Genomic DNA, 20,637 nt, shown 5'->3' with positions numbered 1-20,637 from the left:
AACTCCGCTAAGTCCAAATAAAATATCGGACATTCGAGCTAGCTATGCCGTCCACAGACTATTTTCTTATCCTCCATATGAACTTATATTTCTGAAGATTGCGATTATTGATCAAATTCTGTTGATGTATTGATGACTTTGTACACCTTAATAAAATGTTATGAAGAAAAAAAAATAGCATATTTTGAGCATCCACAGAAATCCAATTATCTACAATTACCTTTTATGTAACCCTTGACAATAAATGTGCCCCATTTTGTTTCCAAGAAAAAAGTGTTTTATGAACGAGAGCTGAAAGGATTCCAGTCACAAAATAAGAAGTTAACTTACCAACTGGAACCTTTTTCCAGGATGTTATTAGCCTTGGCTCACTCTTACTCAAGACTGTTCCAATCTCCGAAGCCCATGTATCTCCGGCAGAACATGCTAGTGCTGCAAGAAGGGACAGGCACATCCAGGAAGCAGTATATTGTTTGGAGAAATCAATTGGGATTTCGCCTGGTCCACTTTCTACCATGTACAGTAGAGCAAGTTCTGTGGGTACACCACCATTGCAAAATACTTGCACCCAGTTCCTCTGTCCGCCTAACAAAATTGAGAAAAGACAATTATTTGAGAAGTATTCATTACAATTTTCCATAAAATCAATAAACGGATTACTATAAAATGCCTCTTCATCTTAATTTATATAATATACTAATTGTATGCATCCATTGTCCTCCCTTTTGTGTCGCATCAGTTAATAATTGCATTATCTAATGTTTGATCTACTTTCTTATTACGCACGTTTAATGTTTCATCTCTGATGTGTTTGCTTGCTTTTAGATTAATGGCTCTATTTCTTAAAGAATGTTTACATTCCTTATTTATTGTACCACTTTTTTTGACCTTGATACACAGATTTATAACCATTTTAAATATAATTCTCTTTTGTATACATGAATGATCCTGTAGTATATGATAAGTTGTTTATAGCTTTATTTGCAGATGTTAATTATTGTCATACTTAATACCCAATAAAACAGTTTGCCTATAGCAATACAGTTAGTAAGGGCACACATACATATTCAAAGCAGAAAGGTACAATAACATTCGTTAAACTATACAATGCAGGAGTTCTTAATCAACAAATATGAATTCATATATAGAAGGCACTCTTGCCCAATGATCATGATTCTGCAGGTCTGTTTCAAATCAATGCATCTGGAATTCAAAATACGGCATGCCAGCCAATCAACTTCCACATTTAGCCATTAGACTTTTAATATCCACCCATACTTTCCCAAATGTACTCAGGCTCCCCATTTTGGAACACTACTTTGTCCCAGAACATAACCCTATCCTTTCCCTCCTGGAATCCTGGAAGGGTGCGCAGGGGGAAAAAAGTGTCTCTGCCCCCAAATATATTGCCTCTTTTAGCAATAACAAAGTATGTATTCGGAAAATAGTTAGTTTTCGGGTCTTCCCATATCTTGGGTCCCTTTGAAATGTCCAACCCACAACTTCTGAGTGTTCCTCAAAAATAACATCACAAAAGATATTACAGTGCATCCCAAGTTGTGAGACACACCTTCATCAGTGTTGCATCTTGGGCACTGATAGTTTATACTAGTCGCCATTTTGATATGATTGTCTATTTAGTGGATCCACTTTAAATGTTCCCCATCAAATCAGGCACAACTGTTGCCACTTGGCTCTGAGATTGCATACTATCCCCTCTAGTTAACCTCTGAACTTCCCTATCACCAATTCAGTTCTGGTGCAATCTTTCAAGGGGTTGCAGCAACTGGCTTATCTTGTATGTCACTCTGAAACACGGTTAACTTAAAGGTGTTTTAGGGTACTTCCAAACTAACCCAGACATTCTCAAGGTAGGACGTAGCTGAAAATACTAATGCTGCCCATCTTATAGATGCCTGTATCCTTCCATTTTCTGAAGCCCATCTGCCAAATCCCCTCCTTCAGCACTCTACTTTTACACATAAAGTTCCTAATGTCAACCCATCTTTCCATCCCGCTTTAGCTGCTTCTTTACTTGCATGCTTTTCCCAATACTTTTAATACCTGTAGGGGATCCATCTTGGTCCCATACAATAAAGAGTGTAGCCTATTTGAAGCCGCGATACGAAACTTCTACAGGGCCTCTTAACAGTATAGCTACCTCCCGACCCTTCATGGAAACTGTGCAGATTTGACCCGATAAATATTTAAAGCCACTTTAGACCTACACCCTTTAAATCATGTCCTTAACCCTCGGTTTGAGAACTATTTGTACCCCGTGAATATTTAAGGCTAAATGTGTAGGATATATTCCCCTCTGTCCACGCCATGCCATGGCCAAAGGAATACCTCCAGAATTCGGTATGGATGTATCCACTCTGACAATGGCCCCCCATCATCAGCACAAAGCGGTATAGCGACAGAGGGCACCCCCTGCCTTGTATCCTTAGTAAACTTGAATCTGGTGGAGTTCACACAGTTTATTCCTATCCTAGCTAGAGGTCCAAAACCCACCCATTCCAGAAGATCAGGCATTGAAGCTCCATTCTACTGAACAAAAGTAATTCCCTGAATCAAGAGATGGAATACTGAACGGGTTATCTAGCCTGCGGTCTAGTTCCAAAGCTGTGCAAATCCTTTGTAAATTATGTCTAATTCATTGCTGTTGTAGATTTTGGTCTTAGATAAGGACTAGTAGCTTGTATTATGTACAGCGCTCTGGTGGTTAACCTTTCCTTGCGGGATCCCTACAATTGTGGCTTTTGAAAGATCCGGTGGGAACATGCTTTCTACCTGCATTAAAGAAACATTCTTCCAAACCTTATTTTTAGAAGTTGTAGCACAATGTTTTACCCTTGATGTTCTTCTTTGATTCATGTAAAACAATTAGGTCCCAGGGTCTTCCCACCAATTATTTGGTCAACAGCACTTTCCATTCATTTCAGGGTGTCAATATTAACAGTCTTCTTTGCCCTTCCATGAGTGTTTTGATATGTAGATCTGACATGAAAAGCATCAGCTTCTGCAACACTGCTGTCTTTTCGGGTAAACATACGGCCAGAGATTACAATGTGTCCTCCATCGCTTTTGATACCATTTACGTATCTAGCCGTATCATCTTTTTCTGCCAAGCAGATCAGACATTTCCCTGCTTCGTATTCCCGTTCATATACCTTGCTTCTCGTTTCCAAAATCTGGTGACTAGCTGTGCCCAAAGCATCAACCCATAATTCTGGGACCTGCTACAGCTCTCAAATCCCCTCATAACTAGTGAGCAGGAATTCTTTCTCAAATATACCTACCCTTTGCTCTTTTCTCCTCCATCACTCACCTGGGACCACTCTTCATTCCTCATCGGGCCCATTGGTTTCCCACCCAATTATCGATTTGCAAGTTACCCATAGAGCCTGCTTGCTAAGGGCTTAAGGTCTATAAGTAGATCAGCTTAGTCTGTGGCTAGTGCTATGGCATCAGTCACTTGGCTGTCAAGTGGATGAAAGGCATTATCCGTCACATTCCTTCCGGCCTCAGAGTCTTAGTAAAACCCCACTTTTGAGAGGTTATTCAAGTCTTTCCCTGGAATAAATACATAACACAATCTGAAAACGTGGAGGGGTCCATCAATCAAAATTATAATTCTACCTTTCAACCATTTGTAGTGCAGCATGAGTTTTTAATGTATTCAGTGCAGTTTTGTTTGTATCAACCCTTACACTATAAAATATTCCACATATATGTTTTAAAATGCATACATTTCAGAATTCATATAATCTTACAAAAGCTATACATAGTTAAAATTCTCGCAATCAGTTAACCAAACAGAAGTCAAAGCCAAAACATGTCCTCTCTCTATATACACAAAATCTTTTTTTTTTAAACGATCTCTCAAATTAATCAGCAATGGACCCTTAGAAGAAACAGGTTTAGTCAAAAAACATGGCTGGGTTAGGAAGGGTGGGGCTACCTACATGTTTCTCCAGACAATTATCCAGGATCCTTTCTAAAAGTCTTTTACCAGGGACAACATATTCTGGCCAAATGAAGGTGGCTTTGTCTAAAGAGCCAGGAAACCAATCCGATCTACCACCCAGGGATTTAGGACATCATTAAGCTCTCATCTAAAAAAAAAACCTGCATACATTGATTCACAATCAAATCTAACAGAGTAGATGCTTTATATTGCCATCTATGCTCAACAAATTACATTTAAAGTAGGCCAAATAGGTTTGTAGCAGTAGCAATTATTTGAAAAATACATTTTCCAAACATCCCCGTTAAAAAACCTTTTCACAGACCTAAACCTCGGCACAATATACAGCACGTGGGATTTCTTGCTATCTACTTCCACTGCCAAATGCCTAGCCATTACAGATTGAGGAAGCAAAACTAGGTGTGGTCATTCTGTATCTAGCAAGTACCGTTTTTCCTAGTGAGGCAACCCCTTTCCTGGATTATCACATGCAATTCCTAGGTAACCAAAGTGATCAACCCTTCCAAGAACATGATTTTCTATGGTTCATTTGAACTCTCATAAATTATGAATTTTGGGTCTACATACCATCAGTTTCATTTTATTACAATTGATCTCATGTCATTTGCGATTGCAAATATTTGTTTATTCTAGCATTTCGAAAAAAATGTAAAAGACTGCATCGACAGCATATAAAAGGATGCCTTTCTTACTGCTACTCATAATGGGGCATTAGCAAAAATAACAGATCTCATAGACTAGTTCATTTATATGCACAACAAAATAGGGGATATCACATAGCCATTGCAAACTCCTTTTACGATGGGGAGGGGCTAGGGGGAGGAGGAGGAAAGGGGAACTCCTGGTCTCTCTGCTGAGCCCACATCTTATACAGGCAGTGTTCCCGGCACACAGATCCATAAAAGATTTAGTGAGATGTTATAAGACATTTCCATAATTATGCCCTTGGAAAGCTGTCAGAAGCAGCTTTAAGATTCAAAAACATGAAGTATAAACATCCCCTTTGTACAGAAACCTTTTGTAGACTATTACATGTGTCATTTATATAGCACCATTTCCCCATTTGTATGGCCTCAATGCGTTTTGTGGTTGAATGCCTGCTTGGCCCAAAGTTTGTGTATGGGAATGATCTAAGAGGAGGCTTAAGATGTGTGTATGCATTTTGCCAAGATTAGGATATGGGAGGGCTGGCTAGGCTCCAATAAGCAACCCAAGAGGTCAGGCACGTGGGAGGGTACTTCACAAGGTCACAACAGAGCGCTAGTGCAGGAAACTCGATGTGTATCCAGTTGGACTGAATTATGCCATAGGTTATTGCTGTATTCTAATGGAAGAGTTGTTCAGGCAAGTCTGGTGTTTCAGTGTGAGACAATTATGTGACCAGCTAGACCGAATTTGACAGTCATAGCTGTATTCTCCTAGTGCGTGGATCGATACCCGTGCCTGCTGCAAATGTCCACTGAAGTGGTGCGTTTACACATACCTTAAGCTCAGATGGAGCTCATCTTCGATGTTGCTGTCATCCAATCTTCTGTGGGGAAGAAAAGCCAACTACCCTCATTGACTTTTTGGGCACTATGGACAGGCTACCCTGCTGGGTGACATAAAACATCCTGTCGGAAGGCAGACTGGCTACCATAGAAACTAGGCTAATGGGATTCTCCTGGTGCAATAGACTGCTTACCTTTGTAGACTGACTACAGATCTACCATGTTCTACAAACGTTAACCAAGCAGTCTAGTAAGAACGTGGTCAAGGGTATCTTGTAATCCCTGTGCAATACACTAGGTCGGTAAATTAAGCAATTATAGGTGCAATGGAGGGTTACCCGCATATATTTGATGGGCATCCATGGCAGGCTAAACAAGGTAGACATAAATGCTTTAAGTGTACCACATTTGTTAACCTGTATGTGCTTTCTTCTAGTTGCAATGCTAGCTTACCTGCATATTTAGGTATTGCCGCCATGGCTGTCCCCACAGGTATTCTAAGCAAGGCAATATCAAACTAACAGGACCAGTTCCAATGCCCTGGAGCAGTGGCACGCTAAACTGACATATCTCAAAGCACAGATGGGGCAATCCTAATACATCTTCTAACACATTTCCTACCCCCAGAATCCATTTCAGTGCAATACATTTACTAACCCCCAAATTAATCTAAGTGAATCAAGTAAATGGAGACACCCAACTGAGACAGTAGTGGGGGGGAAATGCCTACATATAAAACACAGCAGTACGTTGAAAAACACCTAAATTTGAGATACTTAATCGGGAAGAGAAAAGTCTACATTTGAAACAGCAGTAAACGGAAAACGACTTACTAGCTGACTAACATGGGTGTGCTATGTTTTGTAAGGTAATAGGAGTGATTGGGCTTTACTGGAATACAGCAATTGCTGTAATCCCCACCCAGATCGGGTATAGGAAGAAAAGTTCAAAAGGCTGTCAACAGTACTCCTGTCTTTTTGGAATACCACTTACCACAGTCCTAAAATCTGGGGCTTCATAGCCTACAATCCAAGCCTATTTTTTTTTAATAACACATTTTATTGTTTTTTCCATCTTAACATCACAATACATACATTTTCGTATAAACATTCAACCTATATGACCAGTGAAACAGTCCTTGGTCAGGTGAAAGAAGAACAAGAAATAAAATAAGAAAGAAAAGTAAAGGAAAGAAAAGGGTCTTGCAGTGTCCGTTGTATCTCACGCTATATGCCAGATTGGATTACTTTTGTACATTGTGCCTTATCCATTGTTCAGGTCGGTACAGTCATTGGGCTTCCTCCCATTTGTTCCATATTTTGTCTGCTTTCCTTGGACAGCCCCTGGCTGTATATACTCTCCGTTCCTTTGCAATGCATAAGTTGATATCCGTCACCCATTGTTCGCACTGCAGTGTTGTTTCCGAACCCCATAATTGTGCAATGTTCCTTTTAATTATTGCCGAGGTCGTCGATAGGAGCAACTTCTCATATTTAGATGCTTCTCCCTCCTCCTCCACCCCAAGCTTGAGTAGCTTCGAGGCTCTGTGTATCATTCTCCCCAGTACCCGTGAGAGTTCATCGCAACATTTTTGCCAGTACTGTTGTATATGGTTGCAGTCCCACAGTATGTGGAAGAAGGTTCCCTCCTCCCTCTCGCACCGAAGACAGTGTGGGTCAGTTGTTTTCCACCAGAGATATAATTCCACCCTTGGGTAGTAAATCCAGTGCAGCATTTTGAGCTGCATAAGTCTAAGTCTGGCCGAAATGGCCACCTCCCGAGGGTACATGAGGGCCCCCACCCAGTCTTCCGGTTGTATAAGTCCTATGTCTCTTTCCCATTTGCCTTTTAGGCTGGTTAGTTCAGTGGTGGCCAAGGAAGTGATTACAATATACATGGTGGACGTTACTTTAGTCTCAATGTTTGCCTCAACTATGTTTCTTTCGAGGGGAGTGCTTTCGGCCAGGTCTTCAAGTGCTGGGAAATGGGCTTGTAGGGCATGCTGCAGCTGCGCGTATTGGAACCGTTCAGTGCCTGGGAGGTGAAATCTGGATTCTAGGGTTTCAAAGGACACCAGTCTGCCCCCCTCTACGATATCTCCCACTTTACCGATATCATGTTGTAACCATGTACGCCATCTCGGAAGCTTGTTTACCTCAGGTAGATTCCTGTTGTTCCACAGTGGTTGTAGTGGGGTGATTTTCCCTTCCCATCCCAGGAACTTGTGTTTGTCTTTCCATACTCGGGCAATGTGCGATAGCATAGACTGTGGGGTTGAGTTACGAATCACTTTGTAAAGGAGTTCAGTTTGAGGTCTAGCGCGTCCTCTGGCGCTCCACAGTCTATTGTGTGGCAATGTGATGTCCCTGTGCAGTAAGTCATTGACCACTGCCATTTGGCAAGCCCAATAGTAGGACTGTAGGCGGGGGAGCCCTAACCCTCCCTCCCAAATGGAGCGCTGCAGAGTGCCCAGTGCAATGCATGGATGTCCTTTGTTTTTTTTTTTTTAATTTTTTTTTTTATTTGTTTTGGCTTAGGCCTTGACAAAAATAATACAAAATTGTTAGTATAAAACACCTAAAAATTACATTAAATTTCATTTTTTCCCCCCCAACCCTGCTAATTTTCTATTTTTCTGCAGTATCAATGTTTTGAAGACTTTTGTCCTTTATTTTATTAGATGGTCAGTCCAATTTCTGCTAGCACCTGGATTGCTGCAAATGTCAAAACTGCATTGCTTCCTGAGATAATTCTATCCCAAAAGAGGTCTGAAATTATATCTTCCTCTCTCCACACAAAGTCTCTGAAAAGTCTTAATCGTTGAGGCCATGTGCCTTCACATTCCATTACAACATGCCTTAATGTTTGTTTGGCAGGGTTGATGCAAATTGAACATAGTTTTTTTGCTACATCCCCTTGGTTGCGCTTTTCCAGAACAGCCCCACACTGGACAAGGTTCAGTGTCCTTTGTTCCAGAGGAGTTTCCTTAGTGCGTTGTTTATCTTTTTGAATTCTTTCGCCGGGATGGGATGTGGGGCGTTTTGCAGTATGTATAAGAAACGTGGGAGAGCCATCATTTTGATTAATGCTGCCTTTCCTAGTAGGGTCAATGGGAGAGAGACCCAATGCCCGATATCTTCTGTGATTCTGGTTGTTATCAGGTGGAGATTATTGGTCACATATTTGCTTAAGTCGTTAGTAATTAGTATGCCAAGGTATTTAAACTGCTCAGTTTCTAAGCGAAAGGGACAGTTGGCTGGCGGTATAAAAGTTGTGGTGCCTATTGGGAACAGTATTGATTTGGGCCAGTTTACTCTTAGCCCGCTGAAAGTACCGTAGCTGTCTAGTATGTCTACAAATGGGGAGTAGGCGTGGTGTGGGTCTTTTAAGTAAAGAAGCAAGTCATCCGCGTACAGGGAGACTCTATCCTCTCACCAGTCTTCCCACTGAATACCACACCAGGCCGGTGACATTCTCAATGCCTCTGCTAACGGTTCCACAGCCAGGGCAAATATCATTGCGGATAGTGGGCACCTCTGTCTGGTTCCCTTCCCAAGCTTAAAGGTTTGCGATGGCCACCCATTCACTCTCATTTGTGCCTCGGGGGATTCATATAAGAGTTGCACCCAGCTCAGGAACTGGGGACCAAACCCCATCCGACGCATCATTTCCCAAATTGCCTCCCAGTACACCGAGTCGAAAGCCTTTTCAAAGTCAATCACCAGTACAGCCAGGGGTCCTCGGGTGTTGGGCGCATTCTCTATTACAGTATACAGCCTATGAATGTTCATGTGGGTCGACCGTTTCGGCATAAATCCGCACTGGTCGGTGTGAATTAATGTTGTGATGACCTGTTGTAAGCGGTTGGCCAGTACTTTTGCTAGTATTTTGGTCTCACTATTGATAAGTGAAATTGGTCGATATGAACTACAGAGGTCTGGCGGTCTTGTCTGCTTTGGGAATCACTATTAACGTGGCTTTCCGGAGGTCTGCCGGTAGGCATCCTCTCTCCTTGGACTGTAGGAACATTCGCAGTAAGTACAATCCAAGCCTATTTAAGAAAGTCTTTCCATACACTTTACCCGTACAATTAATACATTAAATAGGCTGATCATTTCCTCGATTACCTCCCTTTTTGTAGGGGAGGGCAATTTCAACAGTGCACCATGTCTTTGGTACTTAGCAACAGGTTGCATTATGAAAATCTCTTAAGATAACAGCGCACACATCTCCTTCCATTACCTTCACCCTCATCTGAAGCAGTGGCCTGAGCTAATTGTGACTTTATTAACCAATCACTTTCAAGCTTGGGAGCCAACCATATCAGAGCTTGTGAGCTGCCACATCCACACTTGAATCTTTGGCCCACCAAAGTTTGAACCAGAGAGCTTGTTAGGAGGTTATTCCTACACCTCATCTGCAGGGCAAAAAGACCAAAACTAAATAAGGATGCAGAGCTTCCAAGCAGGCTGACTGACTTCTCAGATGTAAATCTAGCAGAACAAGTCGTTCAACAGGTCATGGATGCCTCGGATACTCAGGAAAACGGCACAAGGGATGTATTTTTGATTGATCAGACATCCGGATGGTCTGACTAGGGGCGGTCTCCAACTAGTGACTCAACCTCCCATGGGCTCACTTCCACGTTACCCTAGTCTCCCTATTCCCACTGGTACAATGCAACTATTGATCCATAACCCCATAATGTTAAGATGGTCTTTCCTTTTGGTGAGGCCATAAACAAATGTTGCCTGACACATCTTAATCCCTTCTCGGTTTTCAAAGGGTTCCCTAATCTTCTGCACAATGTGATTAAGGATTTTCAAGAAGGTGCTGTTGTGTTCTCTCTCCATCCTTCTATTGTCTCCTCCTACGATCTCCAACTTCCCCATCTCACCCATCTCCTCGCTCTTTCACAGACTGCCTCTATCCCTTTCACTGCCCTTCTCTACCTAGCTCATCTTGCAAGAACTACTCTTGCTCTTTTCCATCTCCCACACCCTCTCTTCCACTCCCTAACACACTCTCACAATCACAAGTTCAAATTTACGCCCCTGGTACCACTCCCTCTCAAATCCAATTCATCACTTGCAACCAACAGCTCCATAGACTTCTTATCCCTGCACTCTACCATCTCTCAATCTACAACCACACCTCCTGACCTCACCCAGGCACCTTTTACCCCATTGCCGAATGCAGTGGTTATGCTTGCGTCGCCCAATTTCTGTGGTTTTCCCCTCCCCTTCCCATTGGCTTTACTTAATCATACTGCTTGGGTCAATCTTGTCGTAGGTTTTTACGCAGGGCCAAGTTATCACAGTACACAGGTTTAAAACCCTTTCAATTCGCTGGTGTTAGTGTAAACCCAGTAATTCAGTAAAGTTGGCGTTTGCTGGTTGTTTTGCTTTCCCTCGACGTTGGGGTGCTAGAAGTTGAAAGTTGCTGTGAACGGGAGCTTCTTGGTCGCAGCCTCTTTTGCTCTGCTTAGTTTGGTTTCTTCTGGTTGTACTATGGATCATGCAGTCCTAAAAATGATAAAAACGCTCACCAGAGAGGGCTCAAGGTCTCTATGCTAACGCGATCATGAAGACTACCTTTGATACTTGAGACGTGATCACTAAACTGAAGGAGTCAACCTCTTATCCCTTGCTGTACACTTTTTTTTAAAACAGTTATTTTTTAACAACACACCAAACTTAACATATAGGACATTTCCATATATTTGCTTCACATCATTGCATTTTCATGTTACACATCACAGACCCCCCCCCCCGCTCCCCCCCTAACTCGAGCACCTACTTCAATACCTCAGAATTCGTTACTTAGGGTTTATCTCCTTCATTGTTCCCAAACGTGTCCTCTTCACTTAGTTCGGCATGGGAGAGTCCCGACATCGTGGCCACCATTTGTCTCCATGCTATCCCGCTTCCTCTTCCCTTCCCCTACTGACTGCTTCATACCATGCTACCGTCTCAGCCTCTATTTGTATTTTATTTATTTGTATAGCGCACCAGGCCCAAGGGCAACCGGGCGCATTATTTAGTTACAGGCATGGTAAAATAAAGCATTGGTATAGAATATACATATATACAAATGATACAACATGTAATTATAGACATGTAATTACAGTCATGGTAGTGTAAGGCAGTTTGGGTGAAATATACATAAAAAGGCCATTTATACAGGAAATATATAATGTGAATGAACAGGTCAGTAGCACAGTAATGGGGACACTGGACGTTGTGATCTAGGAATCAAGCGAGTCCTGAGCAGACAACCAAGCTGAGGCTTTGCGCTTGAAAGTCGGGAACAAGGTTTCTGCTCTTAGAGGATTCGGTAGTGAGTTCCACAACTTGGCTGCTAGGACTGGGAAGCTGCGTCCACCAGATCTCTGCAGGTTGAAGCGAGGGACAGAAAGGCAGTTGGTTTGGGCACTTCAGAGAGGTCTTGCAGTGGTGTGTAGTGCAAATCTGCTGGCTAGGTAGCTAGGGGCTTGATTGGCAAGGCTTTTGTGTGTGAGGGTGAGTGCTTTGAGGGTGACTCTTTGGGAGACAAAGCCAGCGAAGGCTTTGTCTGGATTCGGAGATGTGGAGGTTCTTGGGAATATTGAGCGCCGCTCCGATGGCGTTATTTTGAATGATTTGGAGTTTATTCATATTGCATTGGCTAGTCCCTAGATAGAGAGCATTGCAATAGTCAATTTTGGATATGACCAAGGTCCTGGCTAGTGTGGTACAGTTGGCTGGTGAGAGGAAGGGGCGGCAAGCTGTGATGAGCTTGCAGTTGTATGAAGCCGATGATGATACTGCATTGGTTTGTCTAGATAGGGAGAGAGTGGAGTCGATGTAGACGGCAAGCGTTGTTGTATCCTTGGCCACTTTGATGGTGTTGCCATCGATGGTGAAGGCTTTAAACGAGGGGTCAAGTTTGTTAAGTCTTTGGTGGGAGCCAAGGATGAGGAGCTTGTCTTGTCATCATTTAAGCACAGTTTGTGCTGAGCCATCCAGGCCTGGATAACTTGATAAATGCTGTTGATGGCAATTGAGTCGGTTTTGTGGTCCCCTGTGATGGGGATAGGTATCTGGGTGTCATCAGCGTAGTTGGTATACTTAACACCCAGAAAATCCAAAATGTCAAATAGAGGTTTTGTAAATACATTGTAGAGTGTCAGGGATACACATGATCCTTGAGGCACTCCGCAAGTAACTGGGGAAGGTTCTGTGGTTGCGGTGGGGGAGAAGACTCGCATTGATCTATTCTGCAGGAATGAGGTGATCCAGGCTGTCGCTTTGTCCGAGAAGTGGACGGCAGTTTTTAGGTGACGGCATAGGATTTGGTGATTAACCAAATCGAAGGCCATGGAGAGATCTAGGAGGAGTAAGACGGCCAGTTTGCCCTTATCTTTGAGGTCTTCGATTTGGATTTTTAGGTCGAGTAGAGCTGTTTCAGTGCCATATCGCGGGCGGAAACCAGACTGTCTCAGACCCAGAAGATTATTGGTTTCTAGGTAATCTTGGATCTGCAAGTATGCAGCACGATCAAGAATTTTTAAGAGGAAAGGGACCGTAGTGATCGGTCGGTAGTTAGTGGGTATGTAGGTCTGCCCATTTTAGGTCAGTCCACCACACCTCTAATCTAGGTCTTTGGGCTGCTTTCCAGCCCATAGCGATGCTCCGTTTGGCCAAACTGTAGGCTAAGTCTTTCAGTTTACTAATGTGCTTTAAGTTACGTGGTCTAGCAAAACCCCCCCCAACAAGCATGCCCCTACTGAATCCACCTCCAACTTAATCCCCTTTTGTGACAGATGTCGTTTAACCTCCGTCCAGAATCTTTCCACCTCCGGACACGCCCAAAACATGTGAATCATCCCCAGCATCCACCTCCCCACACTTGGGGCATTTCTGTGTCACTGAGCTTCCAAACCTGGTGATTTTGCTGGCGGGGGGGGGGGCATATATTCCCTGGGGATGACATAACTGGATCTGCTGTAGCCTCGCATTCCGGGACACCTTATGATACCTCTGGGCTCTTTCCCATTGTCCATCTTGCATAGGTTCTCCCACCTCCGCCTCCCAGTACCGCCTCAGTTGGAACAACTCCTTGCCCACTCTAGACATCAGTAATTCATAAATTCGGGATATTTTGTGCCCGCCCTCTGCGATATCGTACATCGCTCAATGACCATCGGGTTGTTCCGCTAGTACTACCTCAGACCACCTTTCTCCCACTTGTTTGATGATTCTAGTATATGTAATGCATTGTCCTTTATGTACCCCGGTGTCCTCCATTATCTTCTGGAAGTCTAGTACTCCCCCCCCCCCCCTCTTGCCATATGTCTCCGAGGGTCGCGAGGCCCATCGGTTCCCAGAATTTATGGATCCCCTTTATCATTTGTGCGTTCTCACCGCACAGCGCCACAAGTGGCACCTGCGGGGAGCACAGGGTCGGGTTTCCCACTACTTGGCATGCTTTGCGCCATGTTTTCCAACCTAGTTCCAGCAATCTCGCTCTTCCTTGCATCTCTGGTTTAGGTAGTCATACCAGTTTTTAGAAAAAATGGGGTGCAATCCCTCCTCAATCTGGCTTCTGCCGTCTCTTCCTCGGACAACCATCTAGCCACATACTGAAGCTGCCCCGCCAACTGGTATATCTTGAAATTCGGTAGGTTTATGCCCCCTTTATCATACGGGTTCTGCAGCTGCCATAGGGCCACCCTGTTTCTGGAATTATGCCATATGAAGCCCCTGCATAAGCTTTGGAGTTTCATGAAAAAGCGTTTGGGGGGGCATGTGTGGGATATTCGTGAAAAAGTGTAACAGCCTGGGCAGAACCACCATCTTGAGCAAAGCCGCCCTTCCCACCATGGCCAGGGGGAGCCTCGCCCAGAACCCCATGCTGTGCTTGATGCCTTCCACTGCCCTCTCTGTGTTGCATTTGTATTCGTCCGCACCCGTGTGATGTATATTAATCCCCAAGTATCTGAATGTTCTGGTCTGCCAGGGTATCTGCAAGACAGGTAGGTTCCCATGCGGGGCCGCCCCTATATCTCCCCAGGGGGAACATGCATGACTTCTTGGGGTTTACCGCTATGCCGGAAAAGGTTGCATAACGTTCCATCACTTCCAGGACATACTGTAAGTTTTCCTCTGGGAAGCGCAGGTATAACATCATATCATCGGCGTACAATGATATCAAGTGCGGTCCCCCCTTCCTGTGGATCCCCATCTCTTCGTACTGTTGCCTGAGACAGATCGCTAACGATTCTAATGCAAGAATAAAAAGCATGGGGGACCAGGGGCAGCCCTGTCTTGTGCCCCTGCTAAATTGCCATTTTTCTGAGATTAATCGTGCCCGTTTTGACCCTAGCTATTGGGGAGCTGTATACCATCTTAACCCACCTCAAATACCCTGCTCCCATCCTGTATTCTTTCAAGGCCGCCAACATCCACGGCCACCTCACGCAGTCGAAGGCTTTTATTGGACCAGCAAGACTATTGCCATTTCGCTGAGGTCGCTCTGTCCGTTCTATGATATGGTGGAGTCTCCTGTGGTTGTCGGATATATTCCTGCCCGGGACGTAGCCTGTTTGGTCAGGGTGCATGAGTTTGCTAATTACCCTTTTGAGTCTGTTTGCCAACACTGCCGTGAGAATTTTGCTATCTTGGTTTAACAGATAGGGGTCTGTATGACCCACAATCTGTGCTTGGCTTACCAGGTTTTTGGAGCAGAATAATCACTGCCTCCCTTAGAGATTCCGGCAACCTTCCCCTCTCGAATGCCTCATTTAGTATGGCCCGCAGTGGGGGATGGGAGTACTTCTTGCCTATACGTTTTGTTAAATTCACTAGGGAGCCCATCCGACCCCGAGGCTTTGCATGTGGGTAGGTGCAGACCCACTGTCTCTAGTTCCTCTATTGTAATTGGGGCTTCCATGTTCTCCCGTTCTTCATAATGTAATTTTGGTAATCCTATATCTTCCAATGTTTCTTGAGTCTCCCGGTTTGCCTCCTCCCCTGTGTCTTCATAGAGGTGTTTGTAGAATGTAAGGAACCCCAAGTTCTTGGGTGTTCCAGGTCTGACCTCCTCCTCCCTTTATCTCCGACTACTGGTCTCGGTGTCTCATTTTTATATAACCATGCTAGCAGCCTCCTTGGTGCGTCTCCCCCTGCGTGTTGCCTTTCGATATATTTTTTATAATTCAGTTTACATAACCTTTCCCAATGCTCCCTGCTGGTTTGTTGTAGTAGGTTCACCTGTTCGGCGTCCTCCTTTGAGGTGCCCGCCCTCTGTATCATTTCTTCCAGTTTCTTCTCTGTCTCTTGTAGCTTTCGCTCTATGCCCCCTTTGAGCCCTCTGGATTTATATATAGCCGCACCTCTTATTACCACATTAAACGCCTCCCATAAGGTTTCTTCTGACTGCACGCTCCCTGTGAGGGGGCTGATTTTACCATATTGCAGGCCGCCATGTCTTGGTTGGGAGCGTATGTATTTATGATACTCAATTCTCTATTCTCCAGCAGCCCTCGCATCAATATGATCCTCCCATCTGGTTCTGCCGTGGCCTGAAGCATCTGGAACGGCACATGAGGTGCCACCCAGGTAACCACCCCCCTAGCGTAAGCAGAATATGTCGCTCCCATGGTGGTCCCTCTCCACTTTTTTTTTACCACCTCTAGTTTCTCTTTAGTGAGGTGGGTTTCCTGTAGTAATGCTAAGTCCACTTTCAGCCTTCTCAAATACATCATTACTTTGTTCCTCTTCAGGTAACTGTTAAGGCCTCTCACGTTCCAAGTTACAATTCTAAGGCTTCCCATTGCATCCCTATTTTATCCCCCCTCCCTCCCTCTTTGCTCTTCCCTCCAATCTTGTTTGGCATGAATGTGGGCTCGTTCCCGATCTAATTCCAACATTAACTCCCCAACTAACCCCCAACCCCTTCTTCCCCAACTATGTTCACTGCACACATTCCCTCCCCTCCCTCCTCCCTACCCATCCCCAACTGATGCCCAGCTCCATCCCTGGATCTCCGGCTCCCCTGCATTTGGTCCTATCTCGGCGTGCCGAGATCAGGAACCCAGCAGGGTGTTACCGATCTACCGGTAACCTAACTAGTGTATTCGTGGGGTTGTGAGAGCGGGTTCCATTAGGCTCCTACAGTTTGCACTATATTTCCATGTTTGAGGAATCATATTTATGCAGCCCATGTAACACCGGTACCAACTGTCTTTGCCCTGTCTTATATTCTAGTCCCAGTGTCTGAGTCTGCAGCACCGTGAGTACCGCATCCTCCGTTTTACTTATCTGTGCCGTCTTCCTTCTGGATACTAGTTTCCAATGTGCAGTTCTGCATGTCAAGCCACTCTGATGCATCCTCTGGAGTGTCGAAGAACAATGCTCTGTTTTTGTGGTACACCTTCAGTTTCACCGGGTATATTAACATGTACTTGTAGCCTGCTTCCCACAATCTTCTTTTCACTGCTCCATATTTCATATGACGTCTTTGTAGCAACAGCGTGTAATCCGGGTATGCCGTAATGTTCGCCGATGCTCTTTTTATCGTTCCTCCTTTCCAGAAATGCTCTAGGATTTTTTCCCTGTCTCGATAGTTCAGGATCTTGGCAATTATTGGCCTCGGGGGGGGGGGGGGGGGCTCCTGGCGGTGGCCTCCTCGTCAAGGCCCTGTGCGCCCGTTCCACAGCAAATCCTTGAGACAGCACCCCCCCCCCGTTATTTCTTGCAACAGCATTGTTTCGATGTAATCCGTGGGGTTTGGTCCCTCTGCTCCTTCCGCCAATCCCACAATGCGTACGTTATTTCTCCAGGCGCGTCCCTCCGCTTCTTCTGCCCTATTTTCCAAGTTGCTCACTCGTTGTTCTAAGATGTGAATCTCCGATTTGAGAGACGCACATGCAGCTGTATTCGGGGCCACGTCCTTTTCCAATTCGCCTGTGCATTCTTCTAGTATTCTGACATCTTGCCTGAGGAGATTCACCTCTTCCTGCACTGCACCTACTTTAAGTTCCAGTGCCCCTTGCTGTACACACCTACTACATAATGAGGATTTTACACTGGGCTTCACAGATACAGGATATGCCAACTCGGCCACAAAGGGTCTTGGTAAATTGGGGGACATCTTCCTGAAGGGGACTGTACGATCCTTTAAGGATTGCAAGTGGGTTACAGGCCTTTAAGGAGATAGATTCCTTTACTTTCAGATTCAATGCTGGACCTTGCACCCATCTAACAGGGAGGCAATCAGGAAATGTACCCGCTGCAAATGGTATTCCAACTTCCTGCCGAATCTAAGGAGTTGTTTCTGTTGGATTCTAAAGTTCTACTTGCCTGCTGGAGGATTTTTGACCAGAAAGCTGTTGCTGCAATTCCAGGACCAAGTGTGGCCATACGGACTAAGCTTCTGTCCCATAATCGTAACCCCAGTTAACATTTGTGGTTGCAGGACGTCCTTCCTGGGAAGTTTGTTGTTGATCTTCACCGTCTGGGTAGCCGTCTGTCTGGGGATCAAGTTCCTCGGTGACTGGAAACTGGAAGCCGCCCTGCAAAAGAAGATCTTGTACTAACTGGGTTATTCTGCCATTCCTTAGCCTTGTTCATGGGAAACAACTGTGGGTACTTACCTCTGTCCTCCTCAGTTGGAGGTTAATTTGAGATACCTACCCCCTCACAGGTCCCATTGGTTGAAGGTTTCTGCAGGTCCCTTTGACCACGTTTTACCATTCCCTTGTAGTGGCCTGAATCCTGCTTTGCTCCTTTTCTTTCATGGGCTGCTAGATCTCAAACAAGGCTCTAGCTCTCTTCAAGAGGGTTCCATTCTCTGGAACTTGCCTTCCTTTTCATCGTAACCATGGTGATGCCGATTGACTTTGTCCCATTAATTCCTTTGGGGAACATTTTAACTTAATTTAAGCTCCCCTAAAGTGACCAAACTGTACTTACCTGCATTTGGACATTTGTCCTGGGTTTCCTTGGAGTTATAGAGCAAGGGCCAGAATATTAGCATGTTCTACTGTTTTAATTTTTCAAGTCTGGCTACGGAAAATGCCTAGTTACGTCACTTCAAGGTATAACTATCCATTTGCAAGTAGTGTAAAGAGTTTGGTGCTAAATGCCAAATAGCGTTTTGACTTTTGGTGGCCTCTCACTTTGGATCCTAAAGTAATAAACTGTCCTTCCCTTAGGTGCTATATGCACTGTTTGGTGTGCATTTGTAACAATCATGTTACTATGTCCTCGGAGGTACAGTAATTTGAGACAGTGTTCAATATTGGCATATGGGGTCCTGGTAAGGGCTATTGATGTGTGTTTTTATTGTCTTGGGTTCTCCTTTTCTTCCCACCCCTTAGGTCTTGTTATGTGCTCATCACCGGGTCAACCCAGTGAACAAATTATGCAGTTAAGCAGTGGGTTCTGTTTTAGTGCATTTATAATAACAGGAATGGTAACCTATATTTTACTATGTGTTGTGTTTTAACCTAAGTACTTATTTGCTCTTACAGATTAGTAATATATTAAAAGGTGTTATGTTTCAGTATCCCAGTATTGTGTGTTTCATTTGGAGAACTGTGTGGAATAACTATACTTCACTACCAGTGACCGAGATCTCCAGCTCACCCAGCGTACTGTCCATTAACGTTACGATTCAAAGGTGGCTGCCTGAAAACTACATAATTGACAGCTCTAATACAAAACAGCATGCTCCATGAGGTCACAAAAGGAGACCATCTGATTGCCCCAGTTAGTTAGGAAGCCAGAACTGGGACAGAGGTAAATAAAGGGCTCCATTTCCTTAGTCAGGGCAAACCATGTTTTGGATCGAGTATGGGGAACAGCCTTTAATAGCAGGACATTAGAGGAGGAATGAAAGTGTGCCAGGAAGGAGAGGTCAGGAGGTGGCGGCAGCAGTTGTCAGGCAGAGGTTGCTATTTAGGAGGGACAGAAGTGTGAAGAGGAAAGAAGTGTCAAAAGAAAAGAGGAGAAGGGGCTAGAGTGACAGTGTGAAAATCAGAGTCAGGCAGCGGAGAAATCAATGGTCATCGTAAAAACCATCTTCATTGGACTGTAGCCCTCAGGTGTGGACAGCAAGCAAAGGAACTGCCCGTCCACTATTTTGTGGACCCTTTTCCTTTGTTAAACTTTAAACCAAGGTACCAACCGTATAAAGATGGTCCTGGGTTTTGTGTACATCCTTCCCCAATTTTATTCAGTTTCTTAAGTCTCTGTGTATGCAATAACAGATCTATCTTACAAAAATAAAGACTTGTTTTTTAACCCAAATATGAGCATCAAGTCTACTGTACTAAATTTAGAATATGGAAAGCCACTGATCCATCATCCAAGAGGGTGGATATTTAAAGTAGAAGATTGGTCTGGTTCTTCGCCTCCCTGTGCAAATCTATTTTGTTGCAATGGCGCTGACCCATCACATCTTCAAAAACTATAGCCCATTCTTAGAAATTCAGCAACATTTTCCTGCACCATAATTTTATCACCAGTATAACTAAAATGATTTGATAGAAACGTTTTAAAAAACCTAAGATTCCTAATAATCAAAATGCCCGATAGCAGAACAAAGTGCCATACATGTTTGCAGCTAAGGGAGGAGGAGTGTTCTGAGTATTGCAGATAAAGATCATTTTTAAAATTGAAAAATACTATGATACAGTACTGTACTCGCATAGCGAATATATTAAACTCTGCTTGTACATCCATGATACCATTGTACTAGATCATGGCACATTTTAATCACATAAGGTCTACATCATGCAGAAAGCAGGTATAAAGTATGGCAAATTCTTATATAATATACATTTACAGGGTGTATACTTCATTAACAAGTCCATGAGAAGGATTTGTTAGTCAGCCAGTCAATATATCTTGAATGGGTTTTTAGAGGTGTACAAATTAGTGGTTACTGACCTCACTACTAGGCAATGTGGTGTACTATGTATTTTGTAGAACGCGTACAGTATTGTTATGCAGGGTTTGCATCCGCCAGATAAACATGCACAATTACAGAGATATTTAATACTCATGTCAAGGATAGCATTCAATTCCCACCACTAGTATTGGCACAACATTTTACTTGTTTGCTGTAGCTAATGTGGTCTCCCAGATAGCACAGGATTTAATTTCTATA

At 44.0% G+C, this 20,637-nt stretch overlaps 1 protein-coding gene across 2 annotated transcripts in view; it reads right to left on the bottom strand.

Annotated features, from left to right (window-relative positions):
* The window catches only part of TMEM19 (transmembrane protein 19), a 353,906-nt gene that overhangs the window by 146,006 nt on the left and 187,263 nt on the right, over window positions 1-20,637 (bottom strand). For both annotated transcript variants that reach the window (XM_069628253.1, XM_069628252.1), the window contains exon 5: window positions 331-585. In XM_069628253.1, coding sequence (XP_069484354.1) covers window positions 331-585 — 255 coding nt within the window. The remainder of the gene's footprint in view (window positions 1-330; window positions 586-20,637) is intronic.

The sequence above is a fragment of the Ambystoma mexicanum genome, chromosome 12, assembly GCF_040938575.1.
Source record: "Ambystoma mexicanum isolate Mex_15411 chromosome 12, UKY_AmexF1_1, whole genome shotgun sequence".
Classification (NCBI taxonomy): Eukaryota; Metazoa; Chordata; class Amphibia; order Caudata; family Ambystomatidae; genus Ambystoma; species Ambystoma mexicanum.
Note: the sequence above shows the minus strand (reverse complement) of the source record. Positions and strands in the feature narration are given on the sequence as shown.